The sequence below is a fragment of the Chiroxiphia lanceolata genome, chromosome 11, assembly GCF_009829145.1.
Source record: "Chiroxiphia lanceolata isolate bChiLan1 chromosome 11, bChiLan1.pri, whole genome shotgun sequence".
Lineage (NCBI taxonomy): Eukaryota > Metazoa > Chordata > Aves > Passeriformes > Pipridae > Chiroxiphia > Chiroxiphia lanceolata.
This window is the reverse complement of record NC_045647.1, coordinates 9,874,663-9,896,181: the sequence shown is the minus strand read 5'-3', so window position 1 is coordinate 9,896,181 and position 21,519 is coordinate 9,874,663. Positions and strand designations below refer to the sequence as shown.

At 45.4% G+C, this 21,519-nt stretch overlaps 1 protein-coding gene across 6 annotated transcripts in view; it reads left to right on the top strand.

The window, feature by feature from the left end:
* Positions 1-21,519, top strand: part of PLXNB1 (plexin B1) — a 78,906-nt gene that overhangs the window by 9,608 nt on the left and 47,779 nt on the right. The window contains exons 1-2 of one of the 6 annotated variants that reach the window (XM_032699117.1): positions 3,789-3,826; positions 12,100-12,328. In XM_032699117.1, coding sequence (XP_032555008.1) covers positions 12,297-12,328 — 32 coding nt within the window. In that variant the 5' untranslated portion in view covers positions 3,789-3,826; positions 12,100-12,296. Of the gene's footprint in view, positions 1-3,788; positions 3,827-12,099; positions 12,372-12,405; positions 12,499-21,519 lie in introns of those variants that run through there. The other 5 variants (XM_032699116.1, XM_032699119.1, XM_032699118.1 and 2 more) reach the window with 5 other exon arrangements.

Here is a 21,519-nt window from a genome sequence, read left to right as displayed (position 1 = left end):
ACCAAGCATCAGAACTATGTTCTGCTGTTCAGTAGTTCATCAGTGTTCTGAAAATAAGTCTAAAGCCACTACTAACGATGATTCAGCAGAGAAGCAGGCAATGCTGAGGGGAAATTCAAAACCATGGCTGGAAATGACAGGTATGTTGGGATTTTCTTGCTTGAAGATACTGAAGAGTACACAAGTCTTTGGCAGAGTGGGGAACCAGATATTGAAGTGTTTCTTAGAGCTTTTGGAGAAATGATTAAATGGTGATTAAGAAAGGTACGAGTTCCTTTCACTCAGTACAGTCGGATAATTGGCTGTTAGTGAACTGATATGATCTTTGCAGTCTGATTTCTGTAGCTCCTTCGTTATGCTGTAAAACGGGTCCAGTGAAATGGCATCCATCTGATAGAGGCAAGTTTGGACTTCTGTGTGCCAGAGATGCTGATTTTTCACTGATTATGCCTCACAAAAGCAGTGACCCTGAAGAAGGGGGAGGAAGAGAGGGGATGACAATCAAATTGATATTTAAAAAAGAAAAGTTATGAACTGTTCAAGCACTCAAGAAAAGATGCCCTGTACTGAGAACTGACAGGACCAATCTGTTGATTGCCAGAAAAGCTATTGAGAGGTGACTTGGTTAAAACATGTGCATAATTGACTCTGAGGAGCTCCTCTTTAATCCAGCAGAGAAGGAATTAATGGCTCAAGGCAGAAGGCAAACAAATAAGAAATTAGTCTGGCCTTGCTGCCAGAAAGAATGATGGAGCCATTGGAGCAAACTACTAGCAGAGTAGTGAACTTATGTTTTGACCTCCAAAGGCCTCTAGTCTAGATGCCATAAACCACTACATTTCAGAGAACCACTTAATGGGCTTTGTGGAGGTGTGAGTGGATAAAATGGAACAGCGCCTGTGTGTTAGGCAGGAAATCAGAGTGGTTGTACCTTAAATTATGTGACTCTGACTAGTCCTATTGCAATTGGTTTCTGGTTTAGAAATAACCCCAAGACCAATGCAGTCGTGTTCTTCATCCCTGTTTGTTTTTTTTTCTTTCCAAACTTTGTTTATGTCTAAATATTTTATGTGACTTAAGTGGTACATCCTGGATATAAAGAATCTTGTTCATGACGGGAGTGTTAACTCGAGGTTTGTACTTCAGATGTCTCCTGAAAATGAAATCTTCTGTATATTTCTCTTTTATATTTCTTAGCAATATCAGTGCAATAGTGAAAAAAATACTGTATCTGGCCTGCCTTGTGGTATTTATTTTATTGATTAAACTTTCTAGGAGAGTAGAGTTTTATTAGGCATTTAGTGTGCAAACCCATGTACTCTAAGGAACTGTGTTAAATTCCAATTGCACTTAAGTAATTCAACTATTTTCATTAGTCTTCTCTTGCATTCAGTGTGAAAATCCTATACAAGAAGTGAATCTGATGAATGTTGTAATTTAGCCTAGCATTGTTTACAAATAACTTGCAACTGTTTACAGGCTGAAAACTAAAGAGTTTTATAAGGCCAGACAAATCACTGAGTTCATTTAGTCTGATGCTGTGTAAAGCAAGACAGTGGGCTTTCCTGAATTTAAGCTAAACATCCAAGTTGAGACTGAATGCTAATAAAAAAAAGAGTTGTGAGTGATGGAGTGCTCGTCATACTGAATAAATTTTAAGGTATCTCTGAGAAAAGAAGCTTGAAAAACAGACCTTGATCTGCTCAGGCCAGAAATCTGCAATTAGCAAATTATTAACTTTGTTCTGAATGGGTTAAGTAGTGTGGTACTTATTCTGTTTCACTTCTGATTGACTATATAATAGCCACCATCAGCAGTCTCTGCCATGTGCTGGATTGTGAAGTCTGCTAATTAACACATTAGTTTCATATTGCTGCTGCCAATGTTTGCACTGAAGAACTTCGCTTTTTTTTGGCCATATGGATGGGTGGGAATATCAAGATCGTGTTATGGCTCTGTGCTCATTCATGTGTGATGCTTTGTGCTCTGTTTTTCCCAAGACATCTAATCAGGCTTGGGGCTGAACAGTGCCTTTTTGGAGAATCTTTAACTGAAAGGTCAAAATAAGCACAGAGACAAGTCTTGCTGTCACTCTTCCCACCCACCCCCCGCCCTCCTTTGTGTGTGTCTCTCTCTCCACGTATACATATGTAGGAGTCCTGCACCCAGCACATTCATCTGTGATTTCTTTCTTGAGACCCAGGGTTTCTAAGTGCCACTCAGGGTCTTTCTAAATAGCATACAGGTCTGCCAGATGGATTGCACTCAGCAACCTGCCAGTTTGTTTATTTGGGGCTGGGGGGGATGATTTGTGGTTGGGGAGCTCCTGGCACTCACCTGCTGATGGGTCTGCTGGCTTTCTGTGCACTACCTGCTGCCTGGGATCTGTGTATCTCAACCACGTGTAGGAGGTGGACCAGGATTTCCCTTAAAGGCAGTATTTGCTTATAGACTGGGATCTGGTGGTCCTTCAAGGGAGTGGGAAGGAAAATGTGCCTTACAATGGTCTCAAAGTGAGGCATCTCCAAATGATGCCATGGAAGCTGAAGATGAGGGTTTGCAGGACAGATCAGATCTGACATAACTGGAATTTATTCACACTTACCCTGTGGTACCTCCCATCCCTGCACTGAAAGTGTTACCAGGAAACTCCCTGTGGGAGAGCGTAACCATCAGGAGGGGGAAGTGTTAAAAGCTGGGTATTTATTCCAGCTCTCAGGATGCATCTGAGATGCCTTTATTTTAATGAATGAGAGATATTTTTGTGGTATTGATGAGTTTGTGCCTGTTGTAAGACCATTTGAGGCAGTCAGCTCTTTTGCTTTTACTGTCACTGTTTCAGCCTTGCTTGGCTTCTTCTTTTCCTTACTCGCCAAGTGCAACTGAAAAAGAGGTACCGAAGCAGCCCATTTAGTTTTTTGTATGCAATCTAGCAAATGTTAGTGCTGGAAACAGGGCTCTTGCTGCTGTTTGTCTGGTAACATTACCCTCTGTTGTTGCCTTGTGCTGCTTTTGAAAAAATACTGCTCTGGTTTTCTGTGTGAGAGGTGGTTGGCCCATAAACGTATTCCAACCCACCTAATAACTCTTCTCTAAAATCTTTCATCAGGTCTTTTCTGCTATATAGTTTAAAAAGAACAAAAAACCCAAACACCTCCCTTTACCCCTGGAAACAGCAGTCATCTTGTTCTGCTGAGCTGAGTGCTGCTCATACTGATCAGTGCTGTTCCCTTTGTCTTAGTTTATTTTAGAGTTAAGTTATAAGCTGTTTAAGACTGGGCTATTTTTGTTCTGTATTTTTGCAGGATCTTTTACATGATTCTCCGAAACTCTAAAATAAATGCTCTTAAAGGCAAAACTACCATCCCTATCAGGGCAAGATGGTAATTTCTCTAAAAATGAAGTTTTGTGGTTTTATTCTGATAAAGCATTTTGGCAAGCACATGCCTGCACAGAGGAATGCCTAGGTCAGGGCTGGACTCATGGCCATCTTCTGTCTTTACGCTGGATTGCCCTTTGTCAGCCAGATGCCTTATGATCCCACCTTCTCCCTCCGCCCCTCTTTTGACAGTAGCCGTGGTGCTCAGCAGGGGCTCCCCTGGCTGTGTTTGCTTTAGCTGGGGAGGTGTTTGCCTTCCCTGCAGAATTCCAGTTTCCAGCTGCCGGGGAAACCTGGAGCACTTGTGTTGATTTATTAGGGCACAGTGCGCCTCAGGAATGCCTCTGCTAAGGAGCTGGGAGTGATGGAGGGGATCCTGCCTGATGCTGCGTGAAGCCTTCTTGTTTCTCTTTACAGAAACACTAGGCAGGAATTCCCCAAAGCAAGGTAGGAAAAATAGCTCACTCGGCTACTTTGGGGAGTGTAAAAGTGAGACTTGGTTAGGTTTCCCTGGCATAGAGTTAAGGAGGTGAATGATAGCTGCAATTTTAGGAGTGCAATTTTTGAGTAAGTGAGTTTTTGTGGTAGATGATACTGTGAATTGCCCGACCAGAGCGTTTGGTTTGTGTTAAGAGCTGGCATTCCTGAGCTACTGACTAGGGCTTTTTTCTGGGACTTGGCTTTGGGCCATCTAAATGTTTTGTACTTGGAAGAAGCAAGTTTCAGCCTCTTTGGAGTTGCAAATTTTTAAACGTTTTCCAATAGAGATATGGGAATGGATTTGGTTTTTTAATTACCCTTGTAGACAGCGAAAGTCTATGGACTACAAGTTTAGAAACCACTGTCATCAGTGTGTCTTCCCTGTAGTGAGTTCAGTAAAACATCTTCACCTCTCTAATGTGTCTCAGACATCTGATGTGCACCCCTTCTTCTCCTTTCTTGTCTGGCATGCACACACAAATGTGTTTCTGGACTTTTTCTTTAATTTGAGATCTTGGCAGCTGGTGTCTCAGTTGATCATCAACACCTAGGAAAATGTTTGGTGTTTGCACAGGGCAGGGTGGTCAGCTGGTCACTTCACTTCAGATCAAGTATTTGGTAGTTGCAGAGTAGGTTGTGTTTATGGGGCATTGGTGATGAGAAGGAATTTCCTTTCCTGGCTGAGGTAGAAAGACTGTCCACGTACAGCTTTATTCCTTTGCTTTAGCATTCCTTGAGGTTGTTTCCCTATTTTACAAATGCATCTTTTGAGAAGTGCCAGGAAAATGTCTCTCTCAAATGGAAATGGAAATTTCTGAGCTCACAGGAATGAAAACCTTTGGGTCTGTGCTCACTGAGTGAAAAGAGGATTACCAACCAGCCATTCTCCAGAGTGCAAAGCAGTGGAGCAAAGTCTGCAGAGGCTCTCTGAAAGTTATTGGCTTTCCCAAGGAGGGGTGCTTCTGAATAGAATTGAATGAGGTTGGTTGCGTCCTTCTTGGCTTCCCTGCTGCGAGTACAGAGAGCAGTGAAACTTGGAACTCGGTAGATGCTTGAACAAAATGGGAAATGTGTTTTTTTTTAAGTAAATGTCTTGTGAACAGGTCGAGAGCCAGTGTTCCTCTATTACTGTAAGAGAATTAATGGGTTTGTGACTGCATTTAGGCCTGAAAAAAGCATGGAGGCAGTGCTGATTTTTCCAGAACTGTTTGAAGGGTTCAGAGGATGGCGGGCTGGAGCAGATGCAGATTGCTTATTTTTGCTGGGGACTGTTAAACCTGCCAAAGTGTAAACTGCATCTTAGCAGAAATATGCAGGCAAGGCCTGCACATCTCTCCCTCCTAATTACCACAGCTCAGCTGCTGCTGTCTCTTATGCTTACACATCTGAAAGGTGACAATGATAATGTCTTGAATGGCAAAGTAATAGCAGGAAGGGTCTTTTTTTTTTTTTTTTTTTTAAGCTGTAGTCTGGAACAAAGAAGTTATTCAACCACTAGTCAAAAATATCCTCATGAAAAGTCTTTCTCCTCGAAACTGCTCTTCAGGAGACCACCAGAATTTTTGTAGAAGTTGATGGCTTGTCTCCTGAGTGACTATAGATAAAGCAGCAGCCAACTTCATCCTCTTTTGCACACCGACAGCCTTGGGAATGTTCACCGACGGCCTTGGGAATGTTCACCACAGCTGTGGGACTTCCATTTTTGCTGTCCCTGCAGCTCTGCACTGGATTGCCTTTGTATACATTACCTTTTTCAAGAAGTTGGAAAGCTCTTCTCACTGTTCTGGCAAAAATCTCCAGTAACGTTTTCACAGGAGTTACTTTAGTTGCCAAACCCCAGGCTTTCAGATCCTCATCACTCGTGGCACACAAAAGATGAGATAGTTTTTATGACCTCCTCTTAGAGGAAGAGGGATTTCAGTGGGGGGAAGGATGGTGCTGTGGTTCTGATTGCATTTCAGTGGCACAGAAAGAGTGGAGGCAGTGGCAGCTCCCAATTGGTCTGCATGTGCTGGGTTTGGATTTGGTTTCTCTGTGAAAATCTGATGTAGGTCATGGTCTCTGATGGCAGTTTGGCTGGTTAGCTATAAACTTGTTCAATCTCCCCTCACCCATGACCTTACTCTGTTTCACCGTATCCTTGTAAATCTGGTTTAAGAAATAGCTTTGTGGAAGTTTCTCTTCCTGCCTCCCCACCTGTTCTGTTTAGCTCAGGAGAACCTGCTGCCGGGGCAGCAGGCAAAGCAGGCTCTGATCAGAGACACTGCGTGGGCTGCTGGGGTTCCTCTCATCTGGGGAACAACACAGCAGAAGAAAGCTATGCTAAAACCCACAGATTTTTTTTTTTTAGCTGAGAGGAGAATGTCCTTCATAGCCAGCTCCCTCAGCCTGTTCACAAATAGGGAATAAAAGTTGAAGCGAGGGGACGCCTGTCCATTTGTATCAGCCTGGGAAATGGTGGATTTCTCTCCTGAGGCCTTTGCCTCAGGCATCTTGCCAAAAGGCATCTAGTCTCTATTCACTTCAAACACAATACAGTTCCTAAGCCAGAAATGTGCAGAAGGCTCATGAACTGTGATCAGCTGAAGGCCAGACAGCATGACCTGGTGCCTCGTAAAAATCAATGAATTGAAGAGCTGTGACTTCTGGATGCTTGGGAAGTATGAGCAGCACCTGCTGTGCAATGTGAACTTGAAGACGATCACAGGATAATCCACTCAAATTTAACCTGTATTTATGGTAGGAAAATATCCTGGAATCTGTGCTGAAAGAATTAGAATTTGCCTAAGTGTTTTAGCAAATGCAAGTGATTGCTTTCTTCATAGATCCTGTGTATGGGCTTCCTTTCTTCAGAGCAAAAGGAATTCAAGCCAAATTTTACTTTGGAGCTAAAAGGCATATTTTTAGCAAAGGCAGTGTGAGCAGTGTTGGGATGAACTCCAGGTCTTTGGTGTTCCTGAAGAAACACAAACAACTGCAGAGAAGGGTATAGCTCAGATCCTTTTGCCAGCGTGCTTAGCAGGCAACCCTGTACTAGATCTGGTTCAGTCCTCGACAAGTGACCTCTGTCACTGAACGGGAACATAAAGAGCCTCAGTGAGCTTTGGCTGAACTGGGCTTTTGCCTGTCTGCTCCAGAGAGAGAGTAACCTCAGTGTTCCCTTCCCTCCCTCCCTCAGTGTGTCTGTGAAAATACTAACTTGATTTAGCTGCCAAAAAAAAGACATTTGAAAAGTATACATTGCTCTCCTGTGTCCTAACTTCTGTAAAATATGGATTATGGTTGGTTCCTGTATATGGAGCTCAGTAATTTTACAGAAGAGAAAACGGCACCACTACAACTATCCACACAACACTTAATACAGTGAGGTCTTAGTCTGTACTAGGGCTCCAGAGTGCTATTCTGAGCATTATGAACCCGATTATATTACACATAGAGCTCAGATGGCTCAGAGCCATGCTTGGGATATTAACTGTTTCTATTAAGCTTAGCATTTAGAGATCCTTCTGGCAGAGGAGGGCAATGCTGAACGAGTGAGCATTCCCACAGCAGAATGGTATGTGTGAGTACAGTTAGGGAGGGTTTTGTAGTTCTTTTGCACAAGGGATAACCTGACTTCCAGAGCTTGCTAGCTCAGGGATGCTCAATGAAATAATCTTTTCAGTGTACTACTTTTCTAGCTGCAGGTGTTGTGGAGGAGGCACTTACTGATGTAGATGTACAGGACTTCAAGAGAAACCTTATGAGGTGCTATAAATGTATCATAAGGGGAAAATCCATATGTAGTATGTCATTTGGCAGAGAATGTGATAAAGTGGCATTCAATGTGGTTACTTGTGATTCTTGACAGCCCATGCCCCTGAAAGACTTTTTAAGACTTGGTTTCAACTTGGTTTCAACTTCAACTACTTTGTGTTGAAAGTAGCTTTAGGAATAGTAAAGGTCCTTTCCGTTTCTGTTTTTTAAAAAAAAAAAGTTTATTTTCATGATTCTGTTTTGTGCTGTTCCAGATTTTGTAAAAACACACACTCTGAAAGTCCAAACAACAGCAATAATAAAAGAAACCCTTTGTGGATTGCCTGGGTAACCCAAACAAAGTTGATGAGTTTCTCACTGTTTGAATACACATTGTCTGCCAGGTGGGAACTCTGAGGCTCTTCCTTCCCTCATCACCCCACAAGTGCAGGAAGAGATAAGTATTTCATCTTGCCTGGGCACTGGCTGAATTTGAAGCACACTACCAGCAGACAGGTGTGCTGAATTTGGAGCCTAAATGGCTGCCTTGGGGAGGAAAGGGGGCAGAGAGGATTGTATGGCTGTTAGGGATATGAGGCACTGGAATAGTGCTGTGGGGAGAAGAGGGGTGGCTGGAGGTGGCAACACATGCTTTTGGGAAGACAACCTTTCATCCCATCCTCGAGGTAGTGAGGCTTTGCCTTTGCTGGGCTTGGGGTTAAACCCTTCTCCCAGTAGAACTGCAGTTTGCAGCTCCTTCCTCTGTACTGGGAGAGAGATGTGGCTGTTGAGGCAGGGACTGCCTACTGTGCAGTGAACACCTTCTCTGCAGGAGAGAGAGCGGAGTGGATGGAGGTATCCCATGTGCCATGTGAATCCATGTGCCACTGTTTAGTTCATGCTTAGGCTGACAGAAAGGGGCTGAGTTTGTGTGTTTTACTGATGAATATCCCTTTCCTCAGAAAGCAAACAGCTGACATCTTTACCTTGCTCTCCAAATGTGGGCCTGTAGTGCAAGGCAGGCACATGATGACCTTGGTGTTCTTGTGCCTTCTCAGCTGCATTTTTTTGTCTCAGATGCCAGTGACCCTGAAATTTGGATGCATTTCCCTCTGCTGCTTTGTGTTAATAGTGAATAATGAACTGTAATGTGTGGAAGCAGTTTGTATGATGGAACCCATAAAATAAACTTGAGGGGATGGTGGTGGTGGTTGGAAGAGCTTGGCTGAGACATGGTAATTGGGCTGGATGTAGTGAGGGAGAAGAGGAGCCAGGAAGGGACTGCAACGGGAATCAGCCCCCCAAAATAAATACCACACGAATGGGGCATGAAGGGATAAAGAGTCTTCTTCGAATCAGATTCTGTGCCTGAGACTTCCTCTAGAATTTCCTGCAATTTAGACAAATGACCAACTTCACGTTTTTAAGTGGTGTGTGTGCTCAACACTTGCAGGCGTGTGCTCCCATCCAGCTGCTGAGCAGAAATCCTCGTTCTTCGGTCTCGCTGGGAACTGCTTTGCGCTTTTTTGTGGCAGCAGCTTTTGCAATAGAAACCCCTCCACGCCCCCCGCCCCAGGATGGCTTTTTCTGTGAAAGAAGCCGGCGTAGCCAGGCAGACATTATCCCCTTGCCGGAAGGAGGGACCCGGGCTCCCTGGGGAGGGGGGACGGGGAGCGAGTGATTCATTGCAGCTGGCTGCAGTTTGGCCTCCTCTCTCTTTGCCCTGGGTGCCAGGGAGTGACAGCTTGTGGGCAGCGGGCCAAGCCGTGAAAAGAGGAGTGTGTGAGGCCTTTAGCTTTCTCATGCTTTATCAAGCTGCAAAGAATAGCTCGATATTCAGCCAGCGTTGGTGCAGGTCAGGAGAATGGAAATGCGAACTTAACTCCTGACATGCTGGCTGATGGCTGACCGCAGGCACTGCGCCGAGCGAGGGCGGCTTTGTACCGCGGCGTGCGGGCACAGAGGAAACTTGCCTTGATGCCATGGTGAAGATAACTTTTTGTTAAGTGGGCTGCCTCTGGGACCCGCTGGGAATGTGGAAAGATGGAAAGAGTGCTCTCCTCTTAATTTGCTGTCTGTGTTGCCGGTGAGGGATGGAAACACTGGAAGGTGGGGCTGCAGGAGTGACGGGCGTCCTGGGAAAGCACGAGGGACTGTGAGGCGTGAGTGGCATGTCTGTCCTTCCACTGCTGGCACAGCACTGGGAGATGTGACGCGGGTCCCTGGCAGTGCAGGGAGCAGGATAAGGCCATTCCCGGGGCTGTCGCCCCGCGCCGAGGTCCTGCCAGGCTCTGCGGAGGAAGGGCTGCCCGCCGGCGCACAGGGAGTTAAGCTCCTCATCGCCTGGGGGTGAGCCTACCTCGGGGTGTTGAGCTCCATTCCCACGGCTTTTCCTTTCTGACCAGAGCTGGGGGAGGGATCGCCTGGAACAAGTAAAATGCCTGGAGGGTGGAAAACAGCACCCTGGCCCCTCTGGCCTTGTGTTGGGCTGGGAGGGATCTGTGCTTCACGGCAGGCTGGGCAGGGGCTGCCAGCCAAGGCTGGGGTCTGTCGCTGCACGGCAGGCTCTGGGTAAGGTGCTGGGTTATTTCTCTCCTTTAGGCAAAGCAAGATGGCTTTGCCGGCAATAGAGTTCCTGCCTAGAGACTGAAATAAATGAATTCTCAGCGGGAAGGATGTAGAGTAGAAATGAAGCCCCAGCAATTCCATGTGCAGATCGTAGCACGGGTTAACACACGAGTTTTGTGGCTGAGCGAAAGAAGTAGCATTGAGTTCCTTACAGGACGTGCAAGTTCCTCAAAGGCGTAAGGCAGCAGGGTCCTTCCTCCCTGATGCTTCTCTCTTCTCCTCTTGCACCTCTTTGAGCTGCTGAGTTGAGCTGTTTGAAGCTCTGAGGAGAGGAAAGAGGAGGGGAAAGAAGATGAAAGTCCGAAGGGCTGGGGAAGGGAATTAGCAGGTGCTCAGAGCACTTGTGGCTGCCTCAGAACCCAAATCCCACCATTTCTCCATCAGCAGTGCAGGGGGGCTGGGAGAGCCAGAGGTCTCTGCCACATCCCAGTTTGCTGTGGAGCTGAGTGTCTCTCTGTCTGGGATACTGATCCTGGCCAGCACCAATTTCCCAGCAGAGGGAAAAGGAAGTTTGAGTACCTGTTCAGCCCCTAGAAATATTCTCTGAGGGCTAAGGTGTGCAGTCCTTATTTTTAACAGCTTGTAAATTCAAGGCAAGATGAACTGACATGAGGACCCAGTAGCAGCATAAAGGAGAGAGAACCCGTGTGCTTGGAGGGCAGTTACACAGTTTGATTCTGCTGGGCTGTGTTTGTGCTGTTATACCAAAAGCATGGCAAATGAGTAGTTAGAGACTGGATTTTTGTTTGTGCATTGGGTGTCTGGCCTTGCTTCTGCCCCTGATCCCCTTTGCACAAGGGAGAAGTACTGTGATGCTCCCACATGCTGTGCTGACTCCTGTGGCAGGGGGATCTGCAGGAGAGAGGGTTTGGGAGCCAGTATTGCCTGTGTGGCTTTATGTAGCCTGGGTCAGCACCCAGATACAGACCCAAGTGATGAAACAACAGTGTGCAAATATTCTACAAACACCAAACTCCTGGTGGATCTTGTTGATCATTAAGTGCCAAAATCCTAATACAGACTGGTAGGCAGCAGCCCTTGTTTGCTTTTCTGCACCCAGGCATCTAATGGTCGCTGAGCTCTGCTCTTGAGTGTTCTGCAGCTCTGTGCTCTGCCCATTTACTCACCCAGCACCGGGAAATGTGGGGCAGGAGCTGGGGTCCCAGGCTGATCTGAGCCCTGTGCGACACAGACCTTCAGTGGATGCACAAAGAGAAACTCTCCCTGGCTGCAAGGTAGCTTGGGACCCAGGTGCAGCAAAGGCACCAGCGAGAGCTGGCTCTTCGCAGGGACAGGGGGTGTGTTCCCATTGTGCCTGTTCTGGTTTGCTCCTGTCAAACCTCTTCTCATTATTCTCGCCTTGAGCTGTCTCAGGCCCGAAGGCAAAGTGCTACAGAAGGCTCTGTGGGCTTTCCCTTGAGAGATGTGGGGTCCTTGGAGAGTGGCTGTTCAAGGGAAGCACTGCAGTGGGCTGAATCCAGGCTGTTTCAGGCTGCACAGCTCTGAGCTAATCTCCCAGAGGCAGAGACATTACTCACCAATCAGGAATGTGTCTGTATTTTTCCTAATGAGAACAAAACATTTTATCCCTGTTCATTAGCAGAGAGTTAGCGTGTACAGTTGCTATGCCAACAGACTCCTCTCCTCCGCAGACACACTGGGGGTGTCCTCCATGCCATGGTTAGAAGGGTGAACGGGAAGGCTGGTTCTGGCAAGAAAAAGATCCCATTGTTTTCCCAGGGCTGCCTGGACTTTGTGCAGCTGGCCAGACCTTGCCTTCTCAGGGGGAAGGGAACCACAGCGGGAGTCAAGTGCAACAGAGATTTAATTTATTGGAAAAATAGTCTTTGCATTTCACGCTATGTTGTTTTTTCCAGCTTGAGGCACACTCTTCAATAAGAGAAATGAAGGTGTCTCAACGTTCCCAAGAGTCCAGATGGTAAGCAAAATGCGCCGGGAGTCAGCACTGGGACGCCCATGGACTGCTGCAGCCCGCCGGGCTCCTCCATGTTCCTGATCATCCCGGTTTGTGTGGACAGTGTCATGCTGGGCAGCCTCTTGATGCTGCTGCGGTATGAGCCCACCTGAGGAACTGTGCCAGCTGGGGTTAGTTGGACGAGCTCACCAGGCACGTGGTCTTCTGGAAAGAGTGAGTGGCTGAATGTGAGAATGTGCACTGTTCTCTTTGCAAAGGGAATGTTCCCTTTACTCAGGGAAATCCTATGAAGGATGAAGGGCATCTCTTCAACAGAAGCTCTGCTCTGTAGAGTTATGCTGTAAGCAGATGTATTTACTCCAGACATTACTTGTTTGCCTGTCATTTTTGTCTTTGTCTTGATCTTCCCCACCCCCCCAGCTTTCTTGAGGGACTGATTGGGATTTGTGGGTTGCAGTGGTGCTGAAGTCAGTCCACTGTACACCTTTTGCAAGAGTTTTCTTGGCACCTCTGATGCTGCATTTAAAATGTAAAATATAACTTTAAAACTTTGAATTTTCTGTACAAGCGAATGAATTTAACCTGCAGGCAGAAATAACAAAACAAAAACGTGACTTTCTGCTGGTGATCTGTGACTAGAAATGGGCCAGTGAGTGTTGCCAAATGTGAAGGCAGACTCCTGGAGCAGGACTGAAGTTCATCTCTGTCTGTCAATCACCACGGAGCATGATGAGCTGCTTTGTGCTGGCTGAGCTCTGTGGTGTTGACAGCTATAGACCCTTGAAGAAATGTCTCCCTGAAATTGAGTTCTCCTTTCATGATGCTTCCTGTTAAACAGGATAGTTACAACTCCTATGTCAGTTTGCCTAGTGAAGCACTCGGTAAGTGAATGTGTGGAATTTGAATATGGGAATCTGAATATCAAATGTAGGGTGGTACACCAGAGATCCCAGACTGAATGAGCTGCTGGAGATCTGCAGATCTGCATGAACTGCAAGCTGGGAAGTGAAACCCTGGCACCTGGATATAAGGAGCTGATTTAGATGAGTCACTGACTTTTGCACTGGAGAGATGAGTATCACTGGGAGTACAGGAGCCCTTCATCAGAAGGATGTCTGCTTGTTGGACTTGCAGCTATAGCAGCAGGAGGGATCAGCAGAAATAAAAACAGTGAACAAAGCCAGACAGCAACCCCCACCCCAGACCTCTCTGGGTGTGCAGCCCATGTGGTTTAAGTTTGGTAGTAGATCTTGACTGAACTCTTAGATGACAAAGAACAAGTTTTCAGAAAACCTCTTTCAATCTGGAGCATCCAAGAATAAATTCCGAGTACATATAACACTTGTACAAAGATTGGTGAGTCTGGTTTCCTCAGCTTTGCATTGCTCTTGGTGGTTCCAGTGAAACCACTAAATCAAAGCTGTTTGAAATAGGGAATGAGTAAGTGCTTGAGATGACTTGAATTCAGGCCAGTCTCTCCTGGATCCATCCTTTCAGGGTACATAAAAAATAAGACTGTAAGGAGGACAGAGGTCTGTGTTGTATTCTTTGAGATATCGAGCTGATTCTGTCCAGATCCTATTGAAAAAGTGCTCCAGCAGAAGTGCACTAGACAACATGGTTTTTAGTACCTTTAAATGTGAAAGATCATGTCTGGACAAACTAACTTGTGAGAAGTGAGTTATGGTTATTATCTGAGTCGTGCTCTACTTCATTCCTGTGCAGCCGGAGTAGCAGCTCAGTGTTACCTAGGAGAGTGTTACTTGTTCCCTCCTCGGCTCTTCCCTGCCTTTTAAACAGTGCAGGGGCTGACTTTCTGCCCCATTTTCTGTGCACCACCACTTTTTAAGAGTAAAGATGAACATACAACTGCTGTGCTTGTGTGCAAGGCAAGAATTGTTCGGGAGGACCCTCACCTTTGCAGGGAGGAAGTCACATTGCTCCAGACCGGGATGATGTGATTTGGCTGTAGGTGTTTCTTTCTCCTTGCTTCCTATGCCTGGCAAGCAGTTCTGTGTAGTGTGTAGTGTGCTCCCTGCAGACTGCTCAGAATAGTGGGGGGTTGGGTATTACTAGACCTGGGGCCACGTGCTTCCTTCACATGTGATGTGAAGCCTCTGCATTGCTACCTCCAGCTCCAGCTCCCCTTCCTAATGAGTATTGCAGTGAAAGACCACTCAGAATGGCACTCGGGTCTTGCATCTTGATGTCTTGGGGTTCTCTTTCTGAAATGTCTCCCAATACATGTTCTTTTTCACTAGGTGTACATGCTCCAGTTGTTTAATGATTTAACCTTATTACAACTAGATTCTTGTTTTGGTAGTATCTGATCATCTCTCAGTGGATAAATTACACAGACCTACATGTATTGACAGGTAAAGAATAAAAGTTCCAAATCTGTTTCTACATTTTGCCTCTGAAAGCACCTCAGGTGCTTGTAGAACCTTGAGAGAAGGGTTTTCCCCCTTCATCAGGATGAGTTATAGGCTGTTCATGGGATGAGGTGTTCCTTCTAATCCTTATAGTTCGAAGCCCTAAATTGTGAGGTTGGTTTATATTTTTAAAAAGCTGTTGGCACTGAGTACTGTAAGTCTAGGTAATATATTTGCCCTCTCTGGTATTCTGTTGGGTTTTAATGGCCTTGCTTCTTTTTTAGTTCCAGTTATACTTCTATATCTCTGCATCTTTGAAAAAATGCTTGTTTGACTCTTAGTAGTGAAACTGGCAAAGGACAGAGAAAAGCCAGATATTTCAGCCTGACAGGAAAGTTTAGATTGCTTAGTGAGCTAAGCATGTATAAATAACAAAGTTCTATATCTGATAATCAAGAATGTGGGAAGCAATTAGGATCACTGCATTTGTGAAAGAAATCACTCAGGATTTTGAGGGAGGCATGATAAAAACAGTGTCCAAACCCAAATATTCTCATATGGCTCTGCATGAGAACCAGGTGTGGTAAGGATATTGTTGTTTCAAGTTGTGTCAGGAAATCACAGAATACTATGCCCATACTGGAGTAAAAAGCTGATGGATTGAAATGCTCATAAATAACATAGGACAGATTAAAGTTCTGGCACAAAACCTTGTCAGGAGGGATCCATCCTTCATCAGGGCAGGCTAATTCAAGTATTTTCAAAGAACCAACAGGGAGAGGAAGTTTTTGGCAAATGCACTCTATTCTGTAGGAAGAAGCGTGCAGCTGAATGCTGAGGCTTGAAAGTAAACTTGCTTTTGAGCAAACTCAGTTTAAGAAGTTAGGCTGAATATTTTAAGAGAATTACCTCACTAGCAATTCACTACAGAAGTGGGGAATCCCTGCTGTATTTGATAATCCTCACAGTAGCTTCTCCAGCTCTTATGGAAGTTGAGTTTTCTATAGCTTTAGGAAAACTATTGCCATCTGAAGAAAGGTGTCTTCAGATTTTAAAAATGGAACAGCAGCTACAGTGACCAGAGATGAGGGTTACCTTCCATACAAAGAACAGAATAAACTGGGATTCTTCCACCTGAAAAGCAATTAGTGACAGTTACCTTCAAATCCTGAATGGCATGGAAAGGCTAGAGGGGGAGCAACCTTTTTTTTTCCTTTTTCATTACAAGTATGAATAGGTGTTGCATGGATCCAGCATGAAGTAAGCTTAAAAACAAATAATGACTTAGTCCTTGATGTGTGCAGTTAACCTGGGAAGCCACAGGATGTTATGAATGCCAAACATCTGTGAGTATTTGAGGACACAGAGCAGGTCTATAGAAGAAGGAACTATTGAGGATTAGTAAATGCATGGAAACCACCTCTATCCCAAGAAGACCCTGAGCTGCACATGGTGGAAGCCTGGAAGAGTATTCAGGGAGGTAGAGTGCTACTATGTGCTTACTTCATTCTGATGTTTCAGGCCAGAGCCAGACAACTGCAACCTGGTTTGTCAGCATGGAGCGGGAGGGGGGATACAAATAAGACTGGTAAAAAAAGAGACTGGCACAGCTTGTGTTCTAGGTTGGTTCTGTGATGCTTGTGATGTACAGCACGCACCTCTTGCTTCCTAAAGGCACTGCCTGTGGGCTGTTGGAGTCTGCAGACAGTTGACTTGAGTTTGAAGAGAGGTGGAGAGTATATTTCTGGAAACCACACAGGTAGGAAGGGTGGTGTGGAGATGAGTATTCTAAGCAGAGAAGCTGACTTTCCCCCTTTCTCTGTGGCATATGCTTAGTACATGTTTTACTGAGGTACAGAGACTGTCTTACTGCTGATAGCCTGACTCTTACTTGTGTGAATTCCCCCCCTTTAATGGGGTGTTTCTTGCCTTGTAATGCACTGTAACTGAATTTGAGCTAAAATGGGTGATAAGCTGATGCATTACAGTGCAACCTCTGTTCCAAAGCATTTTTGAACTAAAAATGTCATAGCCTACGTGAGGTTCCTACTCTTCAGAAGTACTCAAAACACTGGCCTTATTTTAGGTCCTGTCTAAACATTTAAAAATAACTTGAAAACAGGGCTCACTTCTATATACTTCACCCCTGAAAGTCTAGGCCTGAACTTGGTTTTAGATGCTTACCCAAATCTGCAGAGGGCACAGTACAGAACAGCCCTTAGTCGTTCCTTTAAACTTTTAATTTCAGAAGGAAGAAAACAATGTCAGGGTCTCTGTCATTTTGTCCCTAGAGACATAGTCTCTGCTATTAGGCAGTATCCTGTTGGGCTTTTGTTGGTTTTGTTTTTTTTTTTAACTTGTTGTTGACTAACTTTGCTGCTGTAGTCCTTGGGGAGCAGCTATGGAAAGCTGACCGGTAGTGGAATTAGGATGACGTATATTCTTGCAGGAATGCTCTTATGATTGAAAACTGAGTTGATATATTTTGGGAAACTATAGCCCCTTTCCAAGGATACAGAAACTATCTTGTCTGCATCTCATACTCTGTAGTGAAAGTTGCTCCATGGAGTGGCTGAGTGCTCAAATTACAGCTGAGTAGTACAGACAGGCCTGGGGCTGACAAAAACCAGGTGGAGTCCATACAGGATTAGGACAAGGGTCACGTTGGGGAAGACTGGCATCAGGTGGAGTGGACTAAAGTTCCCATCCTGTTAATCAGCATCTTGACATGTTGCACCTATTTAGTCAGCTGCTTGATGCAGGAAGAAATTTCTATCCCAAACCCTAAGTCTCATCATTGCAGAGTAGCAAGGGGCTCAGTTGTTACACCATTTACAGAGTATCCTTCCTTTTTTGCTCACAATTTCTCAATTATTGTTTTCATCAGTAGCTTTGCTCAAGCAATGATTCTCTCAGCTTGTTCCTGTGTGTGCTGGACCTCTCTGTCATTCTCCAGATAGTCTGTCCAGATTAGATTTAGTTTGACCCCATCTTTAGCCAGTATGATCTTTTCTATTCCTAGCTGATCCGTGATTTTAACTAGTGTATTTTCCACTAAGCCCTGAGAAGATTGAAATTAAAACTTTTTTTATGAGGGTAACTTGTGCCAGCCCCACTGTGGCCTCCTGGGTTGACATGAGGTGGCTGATTGTTCGGTTTGGTCCATGTGTAAGTCTGAAGAATGCTGTCTGAGCCACACTTCTGTGGGTTTTATTAGTTTTCTATGTGTGGCAGAGTAGAACAGTTTCCTTTCCCAGAAGAAGGCACAATCCCTGCCATGTGTGTGGAGCTTAAAATGACAAAGGAAGGGTGCCTGGAACTGGGACAATCTGCAAACAGAACTCTGCTGACCACAGGCTATGGTTTATCCTTCTAGCACAGATGTGCATAACTTTTGCCTTGTTTCTTTAACACACTTCTGCTCTGTCTCGCTGTTCCTTCTAGCAGAAGAGCAGCCACTCAGATGCAAAACTCAGTGCTATTCCTAACAAACTACTGTAAATCTAGTTTTCCTGTCTCCTGGGCACTTTTCTGCCCAGGGGTGACCCTGGCAAGGCAGCATTCTCTTGAAAAGCCAACAGTCAGCCAGTTATACTGGCTGAAATTCCTGCTTGTAGCAGTTTGCATTTTAGACTAGCACTACAGACCTGTTTAGTGCATCTCTGCAGCCCTGGGGTGAAGGTCTGGGCTTCCCTGAAAGGGGAAGGGATGAGCCAGTCAGTCCTGCCCAGCCAGTGGCTGTCAGACTGTGCAGGTGGGGCGGTAGCAAACAGATGGAGAGCAGTCTCAACCAAAAAGTCTTTAAAATTCATGGCTCCCATGAACAGGTAGGTGGTTCTCAACCTTTGTGCCTTTAGGACAGCACCAAAGGAGCTTTTGCAGCCCTGAACAGGACCAGTAGCTCAAATGGTTTGTCAGAAAATTAGGATCTCCTCACTCCGAGCAAAAAAAATCATGTTGCAAAGCATTAAAATTTATTTTGTCTTGCTATAAAATTCCTTGTTCTGGATAAGGTGCGGCTAGATGTCTGCCTGTTAACAAAGTGACCAGAGAACTCTTGCTCCACGTGCTTTATTTCTCCAAGGACCAAATCTTGCAGTGTCGCAGTTTCTGCTTCCTCTGCCACTTAATTTTCCCATTGCTCTTTTTCACTCCTCTGTATTGTGGACCCTCAGTAATATGGATGCAGAGCAATTGCCTGATGGCCCATGCACAGTAGTAGCTCTCCCACCCCCTGTCTGTATACGGTCTGGTGCTCTGAATTTTATCCTTGAAACAAGAACTTCCAAGTGTGGGCAATGTCTGGGGTGGAGGGCTGTGATTGCAGGGTGGAAGAATATGCTGCATCACTGCTAATAGCCTGTCTCTCCTCAACCACATACACCTTGAGAGCCCTTCATGGACAGTTCCTGGGCCACCATTCCATGTTGGACCACATTTGAAAGCACTGGATATCCAAGATATCCACCCTGTGTGGGACAGTCATTGCTCAGAGCTGTTGAGACTGGTGTGAAGTTGATCCTGGCTCTTAGCTCTGCACTCAGCCTGTTCAGGCTTCTGCAGTAGTGCAGTGGGAGCTGTTGTGTTTTATATGTTATGTAGCTATGAAGCTTCCCAAGCTTGGGAAGGTCCTCAGGCTTTTTGAACAGCATGGGATGTTGCTGTCTGTTATTGGCCTTATGAAAGCCTTGGCATTGGTTTGCAGAGGTGGAAGAAAATGTCTGGCTACCTCAACTTGGATCATTATCTAGCTGACCTGTGTCACTTAATTGCCAGACTATGGAACCTAATAGTTCATAGCTGAGGACTGAGAACCTTCCAGGCTTAGGCACTAATTCATGGAAGATTAATTGATCAAAGCGTCACTTCTGATACTGCTTTAACACGACTTGAGTAATACAAGATAGAATACACCCCATCTTGGTTTGATGGCAAACCACAAGCAGATTGTGGTAGTGATGTGGAGCTGTGTTGATTTTGCTGTCTCTCCTGGGTGGGAGGGGATCGGTGCTACTCATGTGGCTGCATTGCATTAAACGTATTTGCATGTTACTGCCTGTGTTCATGGCTGGAGCCAGAACTGCTGACAGTCTTGGAGTGATAGGGGAAGGCTCTGCTGTCAGACTGTATGTTTCTCCAGAAAATTACTGGGAAGAGCAGAAAAGTGAATTTTAGTTGAAATGGAGAAAAACTCTAGGGAGAAGAATTCCTTCCTCTCTACCCAGGGCATATTAGTTCTTTACAGAGCTGTTGTGGTGCTAAAATCTAAGATTTAAGGGGTGTCAAGGAAATTGCTTTAACAGCACAGAGCACCCTGCACTGTTCAATGTCTGCAGAGTGAAAGGATTTATTCAGATCAGGCTCCAGTGTTTAACATTTCTCATTTGCATCTTGACAACTGGATGGTGGAGCTCGGGATGTGGTCCCTGTGTGTCTGCCTGTGGTCTGTACCACTGCTGGCAGGAACTCCTCCTGTGGTTGGTCTCTGTTCTCCCTTCTACTGTACAACCCTGCGAGGCTGCTGCTGGCATGGAGACCATGGGATTTCCTCTGGGGTGCAAGTGTAGGACTGGTGCTTTTTCACAGGAGTTTCACAGGACGTTTGAAGCTCCTCTCCTCTCTTGCTAGGTGACTCCAAGCCAGACTGGATGGAAAAGAACTTGACTTGGGAGTGTGGCCTTTGCCTCTGGGACGTGAGAGCTTGGTTAGGGGTCACAGTCCTGTCCTCTGGGAAGCATGTGCTGGTTGCAGAGGTCTCTCTTCCTTCTGGAGGGAAATCTGCCAAGGAAAATAGACTCTAAGGCAGAAGTGATTACATTGAGATTGTGTGCTGTCCTGGCTCTTTCTGTGCAAGGGACTTGGGCATTTCTGCATTACAGAAATCAGCATAGAATAGCTAGTGCAGAGCAGCATTCTGGCTTTCATAGCTTGTGGAGCCAAAGCTGGGAACAGGAGGATCCTGGCTGAGGCTGGGGAGAGGTACCCCTAATGATAGGGAGGGCAGTGCGGTTGGGAAGGTGTGCCTTGTTCGAGGTGGAGGCTGGTAAAATATGAATCACATCTGTTTGAAGTAGTGATGAAACCCCAGATGAAGGTTTTCTGTAATATCTGGCCAGATCGTCTGGCGTGCTCCAGCTTTCCTTTCTCCCTGGTTAGAACGGACGGTCCTGACCTACTTTTAGCCATCGTGGTTCTGCTGGAGGCTTGGCTGTCCCGACAGCAAACACGTTATCTGCTGTGTTCAGTCAGCATCTGAGTGAGAAGTTTCCATCAAACATTTGGCAGACAGGGAAGAGCTGTTCCTGGAAGAGGGACTGTTGGTGCATTAAACTCGATTCTGCCACTTCTGTGCACGATGGCTCTGGCCTTGGCTTTGGTTTCCCATGGTGTGCATTAACTTTTGTGCTGTGCTGTCAGGATTCAGTGAGATGGTATCTAAATGTTAATATAAGGGATACTGCCTTTAGAAATAGCCAGTGAGGTTAGGCTTCCAGCCTCCTAAATATGCGATTAGGCAGGGCTAGAGTTACATTCTTAATATTTAAAAATAAATAAAGTCTATAAATGTACCATAAAATAGATGTTTAAATAGAAATGTCATCCTGGGGCAAATTGCAAAGCTCTGTGTAGCTTAGTATCCTGCCTTTGACAAGATCCAGAAGCAGATGCTTAATGAGGGCTGTAAGAAACAGGGCATGTATAATGTGGTAGGTTTGGTTTGTTTTTTTTCATTCTCCCCCCTGCCTCCATTTGCCTCCCAGCTTATGACCATCATCGGTTTAGGGCCCTGCTTGTCCAGGAGTAGTATCTCATCATCTGATTGTGACCATATCTCTTCTCCATTAATTTATATAATCCCTCTTCTAACTTGTTTATGTTTCTGGTCTCCATGACATCCTATAGCAGTGAGCTCTACAATTTAATTATTCATTTTAAGTGTTATTTGAAATATTCTACACCCAGTGACAATATCCTTGAACTGGCTTAGG